General features: G+C 41.4%; 1 protein-coding gene across 1 annotated transcript in view; it reads left to right on the plus strand.

Moving 5' to 3' along the window:
• The window catches only part of EHHADH (enoyl-CoA hydratase and 3-hydroxyacyl CoA dehydrogenase), a 313,543-nt gene that overhangs the window by 55,549 nt on the left and 236,089 nt on the right, over positions 1-21,905 (plus strand). Inside the window, exons 5-6 of the mRNA XM_053698742.1 lie at positions 884-995; positions 1,733-1,837. Coding sequence (XP_053554717.1) covers positions 884-995; positions 1,733-1,837 — 217 coding nt within the window. The remainder of the gene's footprint in view (positions 1-883; positions 996-1,732; positions 1,838-21,905) is intronic.

Raw genomic sequence — 21,905 nt, forward strand, 5'->3', positions numbered from 1 at the left:
TAAATGAAAATGAAATACAATTTTAAATTAGGCAGTTAAACCTAAAGGGACAGTCTACACCTTAGTCATCTTTAAGTCTTACCTTAGATTAAGCTGCAAATAGCCTCCTGCACCTTTTCCATACAATTCAACAGGAACAGTAAAAAAAGTTTATTTTAAAATTGTGTTTCTCATTGCTTCTAAATGGCTGCCAAGCTCAGCCCACTGATGACATCATGATCTGGGTTGTATCTAGGCACTCTGCTGAACAGCATTGACAGTCTGTTGAACTTGAATCCAACTAGTGAGTCTTTTGTGATTGGATGTCATATGCAGCCGAGATCATGATGTCATCAGTGGGCTGAGCTTGGCAGCCGTTTCAAAGTGCCCAGAAACAATATTAATCTTAAAATTCTACCGATCCTTCTGCATGATATAGAAAGGGGCGCAGGAGGCTATTTGCAGCTTAATCTAAGGTAGGACTTTAAGATGACCAAGGTGTAGGCTGTCCTTTTAAAGGACCAGCTCAATTTCAATACGTTGATTAACTGGAGAATAAAGCAATTTTTAAAAATTGCATTGAAAATTAGCTGCAGAGAGAGAGGGGGAAAAAAGACATTTGAAGTTTTCTGCACACATGCTGCATTTTCTGCAATGACATCTCAGATCACAGATCATGTTCTGCCTTGGGGGTTTGTTGCAATATATGGTTTATATTTTGTGAAACTTGTGATAAATGTATAAAAGGAACTCATAGAGTTTTTTTTATTGTACTAATTCCAAAAGCCATCTATATTTATTTATAAAAGTTACTATAGATTCATAGATAACTTACTCAGAAGTGATGACATGAAAGTCCACATCTGCTGTTTACATAATCTTTTATTTTTTATTTTTCTTAAAGGCATATTTGGGTCTTCCTGAAGTCCTTATTGGCATTCTCCCTGCAGCTGGTGGAACTCAACGACTGCCACGATTGATAGGGGTTCCTGCTGCTCTGGACATGATCATCAGAGGTAATCTATGTTTCTATATTAAAGGGACACTAAACCCAATTTTCTTCTTTCATTATTCAGATAGAGCATGAGATTTTAAGCACCTTTCTAATTCACTCCAATTATCAATTTTTCTTTGTTCTCATGCTATCTTGATTTGAAAAAGTAGTACTGTAAGCTTTAGAGCTGGACCATTTTTTGTTCAGCACCTGGGTAGCACTTGCTGATTTGTGGCTAAATATAGCAAACCAATCCGCAAGTGCGACCAAGGTGCTGAACTAAAAATGGGCCGGCTCCTAACCTTTCATTACTGCTTTTTCAAATCAAGATAGCAAGAGAACAAAGAAAAATTGATAATAGGAGTAAATTAGAAAGTTGCTTAAAATTGCATGCTCTATCTGAATCATGAAAGAAAAAATTTGGGGTTAGTATCCCTTTAAAGGGACTAAATTGTAGTGCAAAATTTACATGCTCAAAAAATGTTGTGTTATGTCATTTTATCAAGCAAATTTGATCACTTTGACAAGTTTTAATTTTATTTTGTGGTTCATCCCACAACAGCATTTGCCTTAATTACTAGAATGACCCTGCAAGAGAAAATTAGCACTATTTGTCAGTGCATAATAATTGTGAATTATATTATAGGAATGAGCTACATAAATCAATTAACAACATACAGTTTCCTTTCGTTAAACATATTAATGAAGACTTTCTCCAGTACAGTGCCAGTGTAACTGCATATATGATTTATTCTTCAGGGAGACATGTTCCAGCCCCTGAAGCACTTCAACTTGGTATTGTGGATGAAGTTGTGCAAACTAGCACCATTGATGCAGCAGTGCAACTAGCAAGAAAAGTTGTAGGTAAGCATTATATTCTCTTTAAATCCTTTTATTATGGAGAAACGTCTGCACCTTATCGCACCCCTGCCTTATTCAGAGAGCCAAGTTATATGTTTGTTATAAAGATAGATACAATCAGACAAACTACAGTAATGTTTAACTTAGCTAGAGTGACTTCTGCTCCAGAGACCTGACACATATACAGATTAGTATTATCTAAGAGGACTTTGACTTCTTGTGGCTGTAACTATGTTGTGACGCCTTTTTTCCTTTTAAACATTTAACAAATAAAGCTCTGTCTACTGTTGTATTTATATTACAGTATATTATATACATACATACATACATACATACATACATACATACATACATACATACTCATTTGAGTTATGGTGGAGATAAAAGCATGAGATTAAAATTTTCCATTTCATACAAGGAAGAGTCCAAAGTATTTTTGGAGATAAAAGTATGAAATTTAAAAACCTATTCCATAAAGGAGAATTTCTGTGGCAACTCGGTATTGGAAGCAAAAAGCATTAGATATTGTATATTTAACTTGCATATCTTACCCAGAGTTCTCTGGTGCATTGCTAACAATGTATATAAAGTACTTTGGGGGATAAAGCAAGTGGGGATATTTGCCTTGATTTGCTAATTTTCTATATAATAATTCTATGACTCTCTCTTTATTATAATAAATATTCCTTTTTTGAGCACTGTGTGGTTCAGTCTCATCATTGAAGTGACCAGTGTTGCTTTAGCTTGTAGACTCTGAGGTCCCATTCTGTAATAGAACACCCTTTGTGGTGACATCTGTTTGTAAGTATGTTATAGACCCCATTAACAACATTCGATGCCATCCTGAAAACACTGTGCCTTAATAACGTTAAGATGCCATGGAATGTCTTCTGTGGCCCCCTGCTCCCCCCAGAAGCCGATGCAGGGACTTGCCTGCCAATACAGGTAGTCCCCCAGGAGCCAATCAGCGCTGCTGGAGTCGCGTGTACACAGTGACAGGTAGTCATTGTAATCATTGGCTGCCTGCATTTCCCTTTACGTTTCTCTTTCCTTAGTGTGATCTAAGGTAACAGAGGCAGAGAGATCATTCCAATATACATCTCCTATTTAAAAAACTAACAAAAAACTTTTATTGATTTTTTTTTTTTTTTTTTAAACCCTTTAGGTGTTTATTACAGTGTTTCAATGGGAGGTGAGAATTGGGGGTGGAAGTGATTATTGCAGAATACAAATATAGGTGGTTTATTGCAGTTAAACCTATCAGGATTATGATATTCACAATAAAAAAAAAAATGAGTGTACGTGTTTGGAAAAAATAAAATTTCTTAATTTCTTACAATTGCTTAGTTTTTATTCATATTAAATTATAGTTCATATATAAATATTTAATGTTAAAAGAAAGCCATATTTGTCCTCTAAAAAACAATATATAATAATAATGTGGGTGCACTTAATGTGATAGAGGTAAGTTACAGGCCATTGATAATGATACAGAATAGATAATATAGGGGATTATATAAAGTTAAGGTTACTTTGTTACTCCTTAACATTTTTCTGATCTATATTGAAAATTGTTTAAACTGTATTTAAAAATTATACAAAAAAATAATAATGTAAAGGCCAGAACGGGACTGTCTATTGATGTACTAAGGTATCAACAGCACAATGTAAATATAATAATCTAAGGAAAAGGGAAGGCCCTATATATATAATGGAGAACATAGAGTTGTTTGGTCAAAGTGAAGAAGTAATATGTTTATATGTTATGGGTAATTTCAGATATTGGGGATCCTTGGATTACCCTGGTAAGGGACATTACCCAAGTGGCTGTGGGTAAAGCCAGATGTAAGATCATAAATCCCCTCATAGTGCATGCGCTTAGTCACTGCATCAAACAAATATAGCATGCACTGTAATTCCCCCATCTTCACTATCTTTTTTTTGCTTCTGTCTGTCTCATTTCCCAAGGTTCACTTGGGGTGGATGCCAGAGGATCGGCTGGGTGCCTTCCTTGAACCCCCCCAGGTGGAGGCAAAAGAAATAGTGTAAATGGGAAAATTACAGTACATCGGGCTTTAGACACAGCCACTTGGGTAATGTCAGTTTTATCCGGGAGAAAGTCTTCTTCCAGACGGATCCATCATCTTCTATCTTCATCCGAAGTGAAGGCCGCGCAAAGTGGCGGTCCTCGGTGGCGGCAGTGTTTCTCGGCGGCATGGAGGCTCCTCTTCATCCGATGTCCATCGTACACTGAAGATTGAATGCAAGGTACCGCAATCAACTTGAGATATCTTGCATTCCTACCAATAAATATGGGGTACCTTGCATTCAATTTTCAGTGTGCGATGGACGATCGCATGAAGAGGAGCTTCCACGGCGCCGAGGATCCACGCATCTGGTAAGGCAGCTCCACACCTCCGCACCACGCTGCCTTCGCTCAGGTTGAAGATAGAAGACGATATGGAGCTGGCTGGAAGAAGACCTCCACCGGACTTCAGGTACTGTGAGTATCTATTTGGGGCTTAGTGTTTAAGATTTTTTTTTATTTTTAAGATTAGGGATTTAATGGGCTGGAAAAGAGCCGATTGCCCATACAATTGCCCCTTTAGGGACAATGGGTACTTTAGTTTTTTTTTAGTGTTATTTTTTTATTTTGGGGGGTTTGCTGGGTGGGGGGTTTTACTGTTAGGGGAGATTTAGTAATTTTTAAATGTAAAAGAGTTGTTTAACTTAGGGCAATGCCCTACAAAAGGCCCTTTTCTTCTGTTATGTGTGATCAGTCCACGGGTCATCATTACTTCTGGGATATAACTCCTCCCCAACAGGAAATGCAAGAGGATTCACCCAGCAGAGCTGCATATAGCTCCTCCCCTCTACGTCAGTCCCAGTCATTCTCTTGCACCCAACGACTAGATAGGATGTGTGAGAGGACTATGGTGATTATACTTAGTTTTTATGACTTCAATCAAAAGTTTGTTATTTTAAAATAGCACCGGAGCGTGTTATTACTTCTCTGGCAGAGTTTGAGGAAGAATCTGTCAGAGTTTTTTACTATGATTTTAACCGGAGTAGTTAAGATCATATTGCTGTTCTCGGCCATCTGAGGGAGGTAAAGGCTTCAGATCAGGGGACAGCGGGCAGAGGAATCTGCATTGAGGTATGTAGCAGTTTTTATTTTCTGAATGGAATTGATGAGAAAATCCTGCCATACCGTTAAAATGACATGTATGTATACACTTCAGTATTCTGGGGATGGTATTTCACCGGAACTACTCTGTTAAAGGTCACTAATCCTTTTTAATAACTATTTATCATGTTAAACGTTTTTGCTGGAATGTAGAATCGTTTACATTGCTGAGGTACTGTGTGAATAAATATTTGGGCATTATTTTCCACTTGGCAGTTTTTTTTTTTTTTTGCTTTATTTGTGACAGTTTCGTTTCTCTTCACTGCTGTGTGGGAGAGGGAGGGGCCGTTTTGGCGCTCTTTGCTACGCATCAAAAAATACCAGTCAGTTACTTTTATTTTTCCTGCATGATCCGGTTCATCTCTGATAGATCTCAGGGGTCTTCAAACTTCTTTGAAGGGAGGTAAATTCTCTCAGCAGAGCTGTGAGAATTCTTATAGTGACTGTGAATAAAAACGTTGCTTTGTATTTTTTATGTCAAATTTAATTATTGTTATTTTACTAATGGGAACAAACCTTTGCTAAAAGTTTTGTTGTTTTAAAGTTTGATGCTATAACTGTTTTTCAGTTCTCTATTTCAACTGTCATTTAATCGTTAGTACCTCTTTGAGGCACAGTACGTTTTTTGCTAAAAAAGATTATAACCAAGTTGTAAGTTTTTTGCTAGTGTGTTAAACATGTCTGACTCAGAGGAAGATATCTGTGTCATTTGTTCCAATGCCAAGGTGGAGCCCAATAGAAATTTATGTACTAACTGTATTGATGCTACTTTAAATAAAAGTCAATCTGTACAATGTGAACAAATTTCACCAAACAGCGAGGGGAGAGTTATGCCGACTAACTCGCCTCACGCGGCAGTACCTGCATCTCCCGCCCGGGAGGTGCGTGATATTTTGGCGCCTAGTACATCTGGGCGGCCATTACAGATAACATTACAAGATATGGCTACTGTTATGACTGAAGTTTTGTCTAAATTACCAGAACTAAGAGGCAAGCGTGATCACTCTGGGGTGAGAACAGAGTGCGCTGACAATGCTAGGGCCATGTCTGATACTGCGTCACAGCTCGCAGAGCATGAGGACGGAGAGCTTCATTCTGTGGGTGACGGTTCTGATCCAAACAGATTGGACTCAGATATTTCAAATTTTAAATTTAAATTGGAGAACCTCCGTGTATTACTAGGGGAGGTCTTAGCAGCTCTCAACGATTGTAACACCGTTGCAATACCAGAGAAACTGTGTAGGTTGGATAAATACTTTGCGGTACCGGCGAGTACTGACGTTTTTCCTATACCTAAGAGACTAACTGAAATTGTTACTAAGGAGTGGGATAGACCCGGTGTGCCGTTCTCACCCCCTCCAATATTTAGAAAGATGTTTCCAATAGACGCCACCACTCGGGACTTATGGCAAACGGTCCCCAAGGTGGAGGGAGCAGTTTCTACTTTAGCTAAGCGTACCACTATCCCGGTGGAGGATAGCTGTGCTTTCTCAGATCCAATGGATAAAAAATTAGAGGGTTACCTTAAGAAAATGTTTGTTCAACAAGGTTTTATATTACAACCCCTTGCATGTATCGCGCCGATTACGGCTGCGGCAGCATTTTGGATTGAGTCGCTTGAAGTGAACCTTAGTTCATCTACGCTAGACGACATTACGGACAGGCTTAGAGTCCTTAAACTAGCTAATTCCTTCATTTCGGAGGCCGTAGTACATTTAACCAAACTTACGGCTAAGAACTCAGGATTCGCCATACAGGCACGTAGGGCGCTGTGGCTAAAATCCTGGTCAGCTGATGTTACTTCTAAGTCCAAATTACTTAATATACCTTTCAAGGGGCAGTCTTTATTTGGGCCCGGTTTGAAAGAGATTATCGCTGACATTACAGGAGGTAAGGGCCACGCCCTACCTCAAGACAAAGCCAAAGCTAAGGCTAGACAGTCTAATTTTCGTCCCTTTCGGAACTTTAAAACAGGAGCAGCATCAACCTCCACTGCACCAAAACAGGAAGGAGCTGTTGCTCGTTACAGGCAAGGCTGGAAGCCTAACCAGTCCTGGAACAAGAGCAAGCAGGCCAGGAAACCTGCTGCTGCCCCAAAGACAGCATGAACCGAGAGCCCCCGATCCGGGACCGGATCTAGTGGGGGGCAGACTCTCTCTCTTCGCCCAGGCCTGGGCAAGAGATGTTCAGGATCCCTGGGCTCTAGAGATCATATCGCAGGGATACCTTCTAGACTTCAAATTATCTCCCCCAAGAGGGAGATTTCATCTGTCAAGGTTGTCAACAAACCAGATAAAGAAAGAAGCGTTTCTACGCTGCGTACAAGATCTGTTATTAATGGGAGTGATCCATCCGGTTCCGCGGTCGGAACAAGGACAAGGGTTCTACTCAAACCTGTTTGTGGTTCCCAAAAAAGAGGGAACTTTCAGGCCAATCTTAGATTTAAAGACTCTAAACAAATTCCTAAGAGTTCCATCGTTCAAAATGGAAACTATTCGGACAATCTTACCCATGATCCAAGAGGGTCAGTACATGACCACAGTGGATTTAAAGGATGCTTACCTTCACATACCGATCCACAAAGATCATCACCGGTATCTAAGGTTTGCCTTCTTAGACAGGCACTACCAGTTTGTAGCTCTTCCATTCGGATTGGCTACGGCTCCAAGAATCTTCACAAAGGTTCTGGGTGCCCTTCTAGCGGTACTAAGACCGCGAGGGATTTCGGTAGCTCCGTACCTAGACGACATTCTAATTCAAGCTTCAAGCTTTCAAACTGCCAAGTCTCATACAGAGTTAGTTCTGGCATTTCTAAGGTCGCATGGATGGAAAGTGAACGAAAAGAAGAGTTCTCTCTTTCCTCTCACAAGAGTTCCATTCTTGGGGACTCTTATAGATTCTGTAGAAATGAAGATTTACCTGACAGAAGACAGGTTAACAAAGCTTCAAAATGCATGCCGCGTCCTTCATTCCATTCAACACCCGTCAGTAGCTCAATGCATGGAGGTGATCGGCTTAATGGTAGCGGCAATGGACATAGTACCTTTTGCACGCCTACACCTCAGACCGCTGCAATTATGCATGCTAAGTCAGTGGAATGGGGATTACTCAGATTTGTCCCCTACTCTGAATCTGAATCAAGAGACCAGAAATTCTCTTCTATGGTGGCTTTATCGGCCACACCTGTCCAGGGGGATGCCATTCAGCAGGCCAGACTGGACAATTGTAACAACAGACGCCAGCCTACTAGGTTGGGGCGCTGTCTGGAATTCTCTGAAGGCTCAGGGACTATAGAATCAGGAGGAGAGTCTCCTTCCAATAAACATTCTGGAATTGAGAGCAGTGCTCAATGCCCTTCTGGCTTGGCCCCAGTTAACAACTCGGGGGTTCATCAGGTTTCAGTCGGACAACATCACGACTGTAGCTTACATCAACCATCAGGGAGGGACAAGAAGCTCCCTAGCAATGATGGAAGTATCAAAGATAATTCGCTGGGCAGAGTCTCACTCTTGCCACCTGTCAGCAATCCACATCCCGGGAGTGGAGAACTGGGAGGCGGATTTCTTGAGTCGCCAGACTTTTCATCCGGGGGAGTGGGAACTTCATCCGGAGGTCTTTGCCCAAATACCTCGACGTTGGGGCAAACCAGAGATAGATCTCATGGCGTCTCGCCAGAACGCCAAACTTCCTCGCTACGGGTCCAGATCCAGGGATCCGGGAGCAGTTCTGATAGATGCTTTGACAGCACCTTGGAACTTCAGGATGGCTTATGTGTTTCCACCCTTCCCGCTGCTTCCTCGATTGATTGCCAAAATCAAACAGGAGAGAGCATCAGTAATTCTAATAGCACCTGCATGGCCACGCAGGACTTGGTATGCAGATCTAGTGGACATGTCATCCTGTCCGCCTTGGTCTCTACCTCTAAGACAGGACCTTCTGATACAGGGTCCATTCAAACATCAAAATCTAACTTCTCTGAAGCTGACTGCTTGGAAATTGAACGCTTGATTTTATCAAAACGTGGTTTTTCTGAGTCGGTTATTGATACCCTAATTCAGGCTAGGAAGCCTGTTACCAGAAGGATTTACCATAAAATATGGCGGAAATACCTATACTGGTGCGAATCCAAAGGTTACTCCTGGAGTAAGGTTAGGATCGCTAGGATACTGTCTTTTCTACAAGAAGGTTTAGAAAAGGGTTTATCAGCTAGTTCATTAAAGGGACAGATTTCAGCTCTGTCCATCTTGTTACACAGACGTCTGTCAGAAAATCCAGACGTCCAGTCCTTTTGTCAGGCTTTAGCTAGGATCAAGCCTGTGTTTAAAGCTGTTGCTCCACCATGGAGTTTAAACTTAGTTCTTAACGTTTTACAGGGTGTTCCGTTTGAACCCCTTCATTCCATTGATATAAAAATGTTATCTTGGAAAGTTCTGTTTTTAATGGCTATTTCCTCGGCTCGAAGAGTCTCTGAGTTATCAGCCTTACATTGTGATTCCCCTTATCTGATTTTTCACTCAGACAAGGTAGTTCTGCGTACTAAACCTGGGTTCTTACCTAAGGTAGTCACTAACAGGAACATCAATCAAGAGATTGTTGTCCCATCCTTGTGTCCAAATCCTTCTTCAAAGAAGGAACGTCTTTTACACAATCTGGATGTAGTTCGTGCCCTCAAGTTCTACTTGCAGGCAACTAAAGATTTTCGCCAAACTTCTTCCTTGTTTGTCGTTTACTCTGGACAGAGGAGAGGTCAAAAAGCTTCTGCTACCTCTCTCTCTTTTTGGCTTCGTAGCATAATACGTTTAGCCTATGAGACTGCTGGACAGCAGCCTCCTGAAAGAATTACAGCTCACTCCACTAGAGCTGTGGCTTCCACTTGGGCCTTTAAGAATGAGGCCTCTGTTGAACAGATTTGCAAGGCTGCAACTTGGTCTTCACTTCATACTTTTTCCAAATTTTACAAATTTGACACTTTTGCTTCTTCGGAGGCTATTTTTGGGAGAAAGGTTCTTCAGGCAGTGGTTCCTTCTGTATAATGAGCCTGCCTTTCCCTCCCGTCATCCGTGTACTTTTGCTTTGGTATTGGTATCCCAGAAGTAATGATGACCCGTGGACTGATCACACATAACAGAAGAAAACATAATTTATGCTTACCTGATAAATTCCTTTCTTCTGTTGTGTGATCAGTCCACGGCCCGCCCTGTTTTTAAGGCAGGTAAATATCTTTTAAATTATACTCCAGTCACCACTTCACCCTTGGTTACTCCTTTCTCGTTGATTCTTGGTCGAATGACTGGGACTGACGTAGAGGGGAGGAGCTATATGCAGCTCTGCTGGGTGAATCCTCTTGCATTTCCTGTTGGGGAGGAGTTATATCCCAGAAGTAATGATGACCCGTGGACTGATCACACAACAGAAGAAAGGAATTTATCAGGTAAGCATAAATTATGTTTTAAGGGCTATTGGTAGTTTAGTTTAGGGGCTGTTTATATTTTTTTGGGGGGGCTTTTTTATTTTCATAGGGATTAGGTTTAATTTTTGACAATTTTTGTTTTTTTCTGTAATTTTAGAGGGGTTTTTTTATTTTATTTTTTTGTAATTTTAGATTATTTTTTTGTAATTTAATGTTAGGTTTTATTTAAGTGTAAATTAGTATTGGGGTTAATTTAGGGGTGTTAGATTAGGGGGCTTAGTAATTAAATTAGTTATTTGCGTTGTGGGGGGGTTGGCGTTTTAGGAGTTAATAGGTTAATTAGGTTTATCGCGATGTGGGGGTTTGGCGGTTTAGGGGTTAATAATTAGGTTTATTGTGATATTGGGGGTTGGCGTTTAGGGGTTAGTGGGTTAATTGGGTTTATTGCGATGTGGGGGTTTGCCTGTTTAGGGGTTAGTGGGTTAATTGGGTTTATTGCGATGTGGGGGTTTGTCTGTTTAGGGGTTAGTGGGTTAATTGGGTTTATTGCGACGTGGGGGTTTGTCTGTTTAGGGGTTAATCGGTTAATTAGGTTTATTACGATGTGGGGGGTTGGCGGGTTAAGGGGTTAATATTTTAATTATGTTATTTGCGGATTAGGGGCTAATTACTTTATTATTTTGCGATGTGGGGGTTTTCGGTTTAGGTGTTTGTTAGTACTTCGTGCAGGCGGTTATGTGTTTCTTATTTATTTCTTGTGGGCGGTTACGTATTTTTTCAATATTTTGTGCGGGCGGTTCCTTTGAGGATGCGTGCGCAACTGGCGACACCGGTGGACGAGTTACAAAAGCGATTATAGTGTGTGTGTATATATATATATATATATATATATATATACAGGGAGTGCAGAATTATTAGGCAAGTTGTATTTTTGAGGATTAATTTTATTATTTAACAACAACCATGTTCTCAATGAACCCAAAAAACTCATTAATATGAAAGCTGAATAGTTTTGGAAGTAGTTTTTAGTTTGTTTTTAGTTATAGCTATTTTAGGGGGATATCTGTGTGTGCAGGTGACTATTACTGTGCATAATTATTAGGCAACTTGACAAAAAACAAATATATACCCATTTCAATTATTTATTTTTACCAGTGAAACCAATATAACATCTCAACACTCACAAATATACATTTCTGACATTCAAAAACAAATCAGTGACCAATATAGCCACCTTTCTTTGCAAGGACACTCAAAAGCCTGCCATCCATGGATTCTGTCAGTGTTTTGATCTGTTCACCATCAACATTGCGTGCAGCAGCAACCACAGCCTCCCAGACACTGTTCAGAGGGGTGTACTGTTTTCCCTCCTTGTAAATCTCACATTTGATGATGGATCACAGGTTCTCAATGGGGTTCAGATCAGGTGAACAAGGAGGCCATGTCATTAGATTTTCTTCTTTTATACCCTTTCTTGCCAGCCACTCTGTGGAGTACTTGGACGCGTGTGATGGAGCATTGTCCTGCATGAAAATCATGTTTTTCTTGAAGGATGCAAACTTCTTCCTGTACCACTGCTTGAAGAAGGTGTCTTCCAGAAACTGGCAGTAGGACTGGGAGTTGAGCTTGACTCCATCCTCAACCCGAAAAGGCCCCACAAGCTCATCTTTGATGATACCAGCCCAAACCAGTACTCCACCTCCACCTTGCTGGCGTCTGAGTCGGACTGGAGCTCTCTGCCCTTTTACCAATCCAGCCATGGGCCCATCCATCTGGCCCATCAAGACTCACTCTCATTTCATCAGTCCATAAAACCTTAGAAAAATCAGTCTTGAGATATTTCTTGGCCCAGTCTTGACGTTTCAGCTTGTGTGTCTTGTTCAGTGGTGGTCGTCTTTCAGCCTTTCTTACCTTGGCCATGTCTCTGAGTATTGCACACCTTGTGCTTTTGGGCACTCCAGTGATGTTGCAGCTCTGAAATATGGCCAAACTGGTGGCAAGTGGCATCTTGGCAGCTGCACTCTTGACTTTTCTCAGTTCATGGGCAGTTATTTTGCGCCTTGGTTTTTCCACACGCTTCTTGCGACCCTGTTGACTATTTTGAATGAAACGCTTGATTGTTCGATGATCACGCTTCAGAAGCTTTGAAATTTTAAGAGTGCTGCATCCCTCTGCAAGATATCTCACTATTTTTGACTTTTCTGAGCCTGTCAAGTCCTTCTTTTGACCCATTTTGCCAAAGGAAAGGAAGTTGCCTAATAATTCTGCACTCCCTGTGTGTGTATGTATATATATGTATATATATGTGTATATATATATATATATATATATATATATATATATATATACACACACGATATAAAAAGTCTACACACCCCTGTTAAAATGTCAGGTTTCTGTGATGTAAAAAAATGAGACAAAGATAAATAATTTTAGAACTTTTTCCACCTTTAATGTGACCTATAAACTGTACAACTTGATTGAAAAACAAACTGAAACTTCCAGGTGGAGGGAAGTTAAAATAAAAAACTAAAATAATATGGTTGCATAAGAGTGCACACCCTCTTATAACTGGGGATGTAGCTGTGTTTAGAATTGAGCAATCACATTCAAAATCATGTTAAATAGGAGTCAGTACACACCTGCCATCATTTAAAATACCTCTGATTAACCCCAAATAAAGTTCAGCTGTTCTAGTAGGTCTTTCCTGATATTTACTTAGTCGCATTACAAAAAATGTTAGTTGAAGGAACTAAACAAAAAATATTCTATATAAGCACTCAAATAAGACCCTTAAATATCTTGGAATAGGAAAAAGTCACAACCATTAAAAAATGTAATCTTTATTAGAACATTTTAAAAATCGGGGTATTTTAAAACTAAAATGCTGGCACTGTTCCAGTTAAAAAACTGGTTATTAAGGGGGGAACATTTATATGGTCCTAGATAAACCTGTTATACAGGTGGTGATATGTTCATAAGCCTCAAATGAGAGACAATATAAAAATCATAAGGGCAGATAGTCAGTATACTCAATTGTACTAATAAAAAGTGATTGTATGAGCACCAGGTGCAAGTATAATACTCGACTACTTTAACATTTCGAAATCACTGAGATGTAAGGCTATAGGACCATTGGCAAAATATAATGAACCGCCCCTAGTCAGAAATTATCAAATCTAACACTTACTGTTCAAAATTACCAACTATTGAGTTACCAATTGTAATGATTAATTCTTCCCCTGAATTAGAGAGAAAGAAATGAATGTAAGGACCTCAACTGCAGGTTAAGTTTATGTGTATGATGGGAGATGGAGAGCACTTCCCACAGAGGTGGAATAGGAATGTGTTTAATTGTAGTGCCTCTACAATCCCCTTTCAGATAATATGCGGTAATGCTGTTTTCACATCTGAGATGGAAGAATATTACTTCTTTGCACAGGGTTAAAACAGCTTAACCGATAATTAAGTATTGGTTAAGGTAAAAAATACAAAGCTTTGAACCCCTATAGTATTTGATTGCACACTAACTTAGTCTATCTGCATCCTAGGTCTTTCTTACAACTATAGGAGAGAACTTTCTGTCAATAATGCAGGTTGACAATTATGTTACAGAATCTTGTTATTTTGTTACATCTAGTTTCCAGTTACAACGTAAATATGATATGCAGAATGATTCTCCAAGTAAAGTTTATTATTAATCTGAGCTCCGGAATGATTGCTGAGTATGTTATTGTTAGGTCGCTTACCGGTAAGGACGAAGTTGGTGTGAGGGATGAAGTCCGCTTATAAATTGTAAGTTTGCCTGGAGCGAGTTGCGGCTAGTAGCTATGCAATGAGTCGTTGTCGAATGCACTTCCGGTGGCGTGTGACGTCACACGATAGGTGCTGGGAGCGGTAGTTTCAGAGAGATTCCGAATCGAAAAAGGTTTGAAGCTTGAGTGCAGCTGCTGAGAGTAGGCGGCACAAATACCAAGCAATTAGATAAGGGTAAGTTCATCCTTTATAGAAAGTTGAAAATAGGAGTGTCGATATAGATGCAAGAGCAGAGGGAACAAACGATACTTAAAGAACAAGGCCAGTCATAAAAATATGACAGCATCCCCCGCCAAATGATCAACTCCGGGGATCAGGAGCAGGGCGGTCAGGATGGCGGCTATGAAACTGGGCAAGGAGACGGGGAGCTGAGAGGTTAGCAGCTGGCTCCCAAGAATCCTCAGAGTCGGGGGAACCCTTCCAATGTATCAAATATTGCAGAGAGCCTCTCAGGAGACGGGAGTCAAGGATACTGGGGACCTCATATTCATCTGGAGGCAGAGGCAATGAAGGTAGATGAAGATCTCGCACCGAATGTTGACGGAGAGTGCGATAGGGCTTGAGGAGGGAAACATGGAAAGTAGGATGAGTCCTCATATGAGATGGTAATGTTAAAGTCACAGCATTTGCATTCACTATTCTAGCAATGGGGAATGGTCCTATGTAAGTGGAGGAAAGCTTCTTGGAGGGAAATGGCAGACGAAGGTTACGAGTAGAAAGCCAAACGTAGTCACCCAGTCGATATTCCGGGGATGGTGAATGTTTCTCCTGTTAAGTGTGGTCAGTACACGGGTCATCATTACTTCTGGGATATTATCTCCTCCCCTACAGGAAGTGCAAGAGGATTCACCCAGCAGAGCTGCTATATAGCTCCTCCCCTCTACGTCACCCCCAGTCATTCTCTTGCACCCAACGAATAGATAGGATGTGTGAGAGGACTGTGGTGATTTAATTAGTTTATTACCTTCAATCAAAAGTTTGTTATTTTATAATAGCACCGGAGTGTGTTATTCATTCTCTGGTAGAATTTGAAGAAGAATCTACCTGAGTTTTTTCTATGATTTTAGCCGGAGTAGTTAAGATCATATTGCTGTTTCTCGGCCATCTGAGGAGAGGTAAACTTCAGATCAGGGGACAGCGGGCAGATTATTCTGCAAAGAGGTATGTAGCAGTTTGTTATTTTCTGACATGGAATTGATGAGAAAATCCTGCCATACCGTTATAATGTAAACTCAGCCTTAAATGCAGTAGATGTAGCTGGTATCAGGCTGTCAAGTATGTATATTTTACACTTCAGTATTCTGGGGAATGGTACTTCACTGTATGCATAGATTTAACCTATTTTGCAGGGACTTGCAATAGGTTTTTTATAACAATTATTTATTCAGGTTAAACGTTTTTTTGCTGGCATGTAAAAACGTTTATTTCTCTGAGGTACTGGGTGAAAAAATATTTTGGGCACTATATTTTCCACTTGGCAATAGTTTGGTTTAATTTAAAGCAGTTCACTGATCTCTCTCACTGTTATGTGTGAGGGGGAGGGGCCATTTTTGGCGCTTTTACTACGCATCAAAAAACTCAGTCAGAGGTTCATTTTCTTACTGCATGATCCGGTTCAGCTCTACAGAACTCAGGGATCTTCAAAGTCTTTTTTGAGGGAGGTAATCATCACAGCAGAGCTGTGAAGAGTGTAGTTGACTGTGATAAAAAACGTTTATTTGTGTATTTTTGCTGCTGCCAGGGTTAGTTAGCCTTTGCTAATGGGAACAATCCTTTGCTAAAATTGTATATGTCTTACAAAGTTTTGATGCTATAACTTAATTATTTCCAACTGTCATAATTTTTTCCGTGCTTCTTATAGGCACAGTTCGTTTTCATATTATTGTAAATTACTTGAAAAAGCATTTCCAAGTTGCTAGTTAATTGCTAGTGTGTTAAACATGTCTGATTCAGAGGAAGATACATGTACTATATGTGCTAATGCCAAAGTGGAGCCCAATAGAAATGTATGTACTAACTGTATTGATGCTACTTTAAATAAAAGTCAATCTGTACAAATTGAACATATTTCACCAGACAACGAGGGGAGAGTTATGCCGACTAACTCGCCTCACGTGTCAGTACCTGCATCTCCCGCTCGGGAGGTGCGTGATATTGTAGCGCCGAGTACATCTGGGCGGCCATTTCAAATCACATTACAGGATATGGCTACTGTTATGACTGAAGTTTTGGCTAAATTACCAGAACTAAGAGGCAAGCGTGATCACTCTGGGGTGAGAACAGAGTGCGCTGATAATATTAGGGCCATGTCAGACACTGCGTCACAGGCGGCAGAACATGAGGACGGAGAACTTCATTCTGTGGGTGACGGTTCTGATCCAAACAGATTGGATTCAGATATTTCAAATTTTAAATTTAAGCTGGAAAACCTCCGTGTATTACTAGGGGAGGTGTCAGCGGCTCTGAATGATTGTAACACAGTTGCAATACCAGAGAAAATGTGTAGGTTGGATAAATATTTTGCGGTACCGGCGAGTACTGATGTTTTTCCTATACCTAAGAGACTTACTGAAATTGTTACTAAGGAGTGGGATAGGCCCGGTGTGCCGTTCTCACCTCCTCCGATATTTAGAAAAATGTTTCCAATAGACGCCACCACACGGGACTTATGGCAAACGGTCCCTAAGGTGGAGGGAGCAGTTTCTACTTTAGCTAAGCGTACCACTATCCCGGTGGAGGATAGCTGTGCCTTTTCAGATCCAATGGATAAAAAGTTAGAGGGTTACCTTAAGAAAATGTTTGTTCAACAAGGTTTTATATTGCAACCTCTTGCATGTATTGCGCCTGTCACGGCTGCAGCAGCATTTTGGTTTGAGTCTCTGGAAGAGACACTTGAATCATCTACACTAGATGAGATTACACTCAAACTTAGAACCCTTAAGTTAGCTAACTCGTTTATTTCAGATGCCGTAGTACATTTAACTAAACTTACGGCTAAGAATTCCGGATTTGCCATTCAGGCACGCAGAGCGCTGTGGCTAAAATCCTGGTCAGCTGATGTTACTTCTAAATCTAAATTGCTTAATATACCTTTCAAAGGGCAGACCTTATTCGGGCCCGGTTTGAAGGAGATTATCGCTGACATTACAGGAGGTAAAGGTCACGCCCTGCCTCAGGACAAAGCCAAACCTAGGGCTAGACAGTCTAATTTTCGTTCCTTTCGTAATTTTAAAACAGGAACAGCATCAACTTCCTCTGCCCCAAAACAGGAAGGAGCTGTTGCTCGCTACAGACAAGGCTGGAAGCCTAACCAGTCCTGGAACAAGGGCAAGCAGGCCAGGAAACCTGCTGCTGCCCCTAAGACAGCATGAATCGAGGGCCCCCGATCCGGGACCGGATCTAGTAGGGGGCAGACTTTCTCTCTTCGCCCAGGCTTGGGCAAGAGATGTTCAGGATCCCTGGGCGTTAGAGATCATATCTCAGGGATACCTCCTGGACTTCAAATCCTCTCCCCCAAGAGGGAGATTTCATCTGTCAAGGTTGTCAACAAACCAAATAAAGAAAGAAGCGTTCCTACGCTGCGTACAAGATCTTTTATTCATGGGAGTGATCCATCCAGTTCCGCGGTCGGAACAAGGACAAGGGTTTTACTCAAATCTGTTTGTAGTTCCCAAAAAAGAGGGAACTTTCAGGCCAATCTTGGATTTAAAGATCCTAAACAAATTCCTAAGAGTTCCATCGTTCAAAATGGAAACGATTCGAACAATTTTACCCATGATCCAAGAGGGTCAGTACATGACCACAGTGGATTTAAAGGATGCTTACCTTCACATACCGATTCACAGAAATCATTACCGGTATCTAAGGTTTGCCTTTCTAGACAAGCATTACCAGTTTGTAGCTCTTCCATTCGGATTGGCTACAGCTCCAAGAATCTTCACAAAGGTTCTGGGTACTCTTCTGGCGGTACTAAGACCGCGAGGAATTTCGGTAGCTCCGTACCTAGACGACATTCTGATACAAGCTTCAAGCTTTCAAACTGCCAAGTCTCATACAGAGTTAGTACTGGCATTTCTAAGGTCGCATGGATGGAAGGTGAACGAAAAGAAGAGTTCTCTCTTTCCACTCACAAGAGTTCCTTTTTTGGGGACTGTGATAGATTCTGTAGAAATGAAAATTTACCTGACAGAAGACAGGTTAACAAAGCTTCAAAATGCATGCCGGGTCCTTCATTCCATTCAACACCCGTCAGTAGCTCAATGCATGGAGGTGATCGGCTTAATGGTAGCGGCAATGGACGTAGTACCGTTTGCACGCCTACATCTCAGACCGCTGCAATTGTGCATGCTAAGTCAGTGGAATGGGGATTACTCAGATTTGTCCCCCACTCTGAATCTGAATCAAGAGACCAGAAATTCTCTTCTATGGTGGCTTTATCGGCCACACCTGTCCAGGGGGATGCCATTCAGCAGACCAGACTGGACAATTGTAACAACAGACGCCAGCCTATTAGGTTGGGGCGCTGTCTGGAATTCTCTGAAGGCTCAGGGACTATGGAATCAGGAGGAGAGTCTCCTTCCAATAAACATTCTGGAATTGAGAGCAGTTCTCAATGCCCTTCTGGCTTGGCCCCAGTTAACAACTCGGGGGTTCATCAGGTTTCAATCGGACAACATCACGACTGTAGCTTACATCAACCATCAGGGAGGGACAAGAAGCTCCCTAGCAATGATGGAAGTTTCAAAGATAATTCGCTGGGCAGAGTCTCACTCTTGCCACCTGTCTGCAATCCACATCCCGGGAGTGGAGAACTGGGAGGCGGATTTCTTAAGTCGTCAGACTTTTCATCCGGGGGAGTGGGAACTTCATCCGGAGGTCTTTGCCCAGATACTTCGACGTTGGGGCAAACCAGAGATAGATCTCATGGCGTCTCGTCAGAACGCCAAGCTTCCTCGCTACGGGTCCAGATCCAGGGATCCGGGAGCGGTTCTGATAGATGCTTTGACAGCACCTTGGACCTTCAGGATGGCTTATGCGTTTCCACCCTTCCCGATGCTTCCTCGATTGATTGCCAGAATCAAACAGGAGAGAGCATCAGTGATTCTAATAGCACCTGCATGGCCACGCAGGACTTGGTATGCAGATCTAGTGGACATGTCATCCTGTCCGCCTTGGTCTCTACCTCTGAAACAGGACCTTCTGATCCAGGGTCCATTCAAACATCAAAATCTAACTTCTCTGAAGCTGACTGCTTGGAAATTGAACGCTTGATTTTATCAAAACGTGGTTTTTCTGAGCCAGTTATTGATACCTTAATACAGGCTAGGAAGCCTGTTACCAGAAGGATTTACCATAAAATATGGCGTAAATACTTATATTGGTGCGAATCCAAGAGTTACTCATGGAGTAAGGTTAGGATTCCAAGGATATTGTCTTTTCTACAAGAAGGTTTAGAAAAGGGGTTATCCGCTAGTTCTTTAAAGGGACAGATTTCAGCTCTGTCCATTCTTTTACACAAACGTCTGTCAGAAGTTCCGGACGTTCAAGCTTTTTGTCAGGCTTTAGCTAGGATCAAGCCTGTGTTTAAAACTGTTGCTCCGCCATGGAGTTTGAACTTAGTTCTTAATGTTTTACAGGGTGTTCCGTTTGAACCCCTTCATTCCATTGATATCAAGTTGTTATCTTGGAAAGTTCTGTTTTTAATGGCTATTTCCTCGGCTCGAAGAGTTTCCGAGTTATCTGCCTTACATTGTGATTCTCCTTATCTGATTTTTCATTCAGACAAGGTAGTTCTGCGTACTAAACCTGGGTTCCTACCTAAGGTGGTCACTAACAGGAATATCAATCAAGAGATTGTTGTTCCATCTTTGTGTCCTAATCCTTCCTCGAAGAAGGAACGTCTGCTACACAATCTAGATGTAGTCCGTGCCCTGAAATTTTATCTACAGGCAACTAAGGATTTTCGTCAAACGTCTTCCCTGTTTGTCGTTTATTCTGGTCAGAGGAGAGGTCAAAAAGCTTCGGCTACCTCTCTCTCTTTTTGGCTTCGTAGCATAATACGATTAGCCTATGAGACTGCTGGACAGCAGCCTCCTGAGAGAATTACAGCTCATTCTACTAGAGCTGTGGCTTCCACTTGGGCCTTTAAGAATGAGGCTTCTGTTGAACAGATTTGCAAGGCTGCAACTTGGTCTTCTCTTCATACTTTTTCCAAATTTTACAAATTTGACACTTTTGCTTCTTCGGAGGCTGTTTTTGGGAGAAAGGTTCTTCAGGCAGTGGTTCCCTCCGTATAAAGAGCCTGCCTGTCCCTCCCGTCATCCGTGTACTTTTGCTTTGGTATTGGTATCCCAGAAGTAATGATGACCCGTGGACTGACCACACTTAACAGGAGAAAACAAAATTTATGCTTACCTGATAAATTCATTTCTCCTGTAGTGTGGTCAGTCCACGGCCCGCCCTGTTTTTATGGCAGGCTTAAAATTTTTTGGATTATACTCCAGTCACCACTACACCCTTGGGCTTCTCCTTTCTCGTTGGTCCTTTGGTCGAATGACTGGAGGTGACGTAGAGGGGAGGAGCTATATAGCAGCTCTGCTGGGTGAATCCTCTTGCACTTCCTGTAGGGGAGGAGATAATATCCCAGAAGTAATGATGACCCGTGGACTGACCACACTACAGGAGAAATGAATTTATCAGGTAAGCATAAATTTTGTTTTTTTGTCATAGTGACGTTTATATCTCTCCTTGGCAAGCTTTATAATTTCAGTTGTTATGGAAAAAGCATCCAAAATCGTGTTTACCAGTTCATTCACCACTGGACAGGTGTTTTGGCTAGAGTTCTGCCAATGAAACGTGGGATGGAATCCGTAGGAACTGTGGTAAGTGTTGTTAAAAGCGAACTCAGCAGAAGGTAGCAGGTCAACCCAATTGTCCTGTCGAGCTGATATGAAACAGCGGAGGTATTGTTCAATCCATTGATTAGTCCTTTCTGTTTGACCATTAGTCTGTGGATGAAATGAAGTGCTGAGGCGGTTGGTGATACGTAGAGTGCGGCATAATTCCTTCCAGAGCCTGCTGGTGAACTGAGTCCCTCTATCAGAGGTTATAGTAGTAGGAAGTCCATGTAACTTGAAGACATGAGAGAGGAGCAAGGTGACCGTTTCAAGAGTAGTAGATAGTTTATGAAAGGGTATGAAGTGAGCCATCTTACTAAATAGATCTACAACTACTAGGATAGTGTTCTGTTTCCTAGAAATCGGTAGATCGACAATGAAATCGAGGGCAATTTCTGACCAAGGACGTTCCGGAGTGGGTAAGGGTATTAATCTCCCTGTAGGTGAGGTCCTTGAGGATTTTGAGACAGCACAAACCTTACAAGTTTTCACAAAATTGGCTGTATCTAACAAGAGATTAGGCCACCAGAAAAAGCGAGAAAGGAGTTCTTGAGTCTTGTTGATGCCTGGATGTCCAACTAGTAGTGACTCATGAAGTGTGCTTAAGACTTGTTCCCTAAGGACAGGGGGTACGTAGACCTTGTCATGATGATAGTATAACCCATCGGGATATTGTTTCAAAGCAGATTTGGGTAGGGTGGCATCTTTCATTTGTTCATCTTTAAAAAGCTTTACATGGGTTACAGAGAGTCCTATAAAACG

This window comes from Bombina bombina, chromosome 1 (genome assembly GCF_027579735.1).
Source record: "Bombina bombina isolate aBomBom1 chromosome 1, aBomBom1.pri, whole genome shotgun sequence".
In the NCBI taxonomy this organism is placed as follows: Eukaryota; Metazoa; Chordata; class Amphibia; order Anura; family Bombinatoridae; genus Bombina; species Bombina bombina.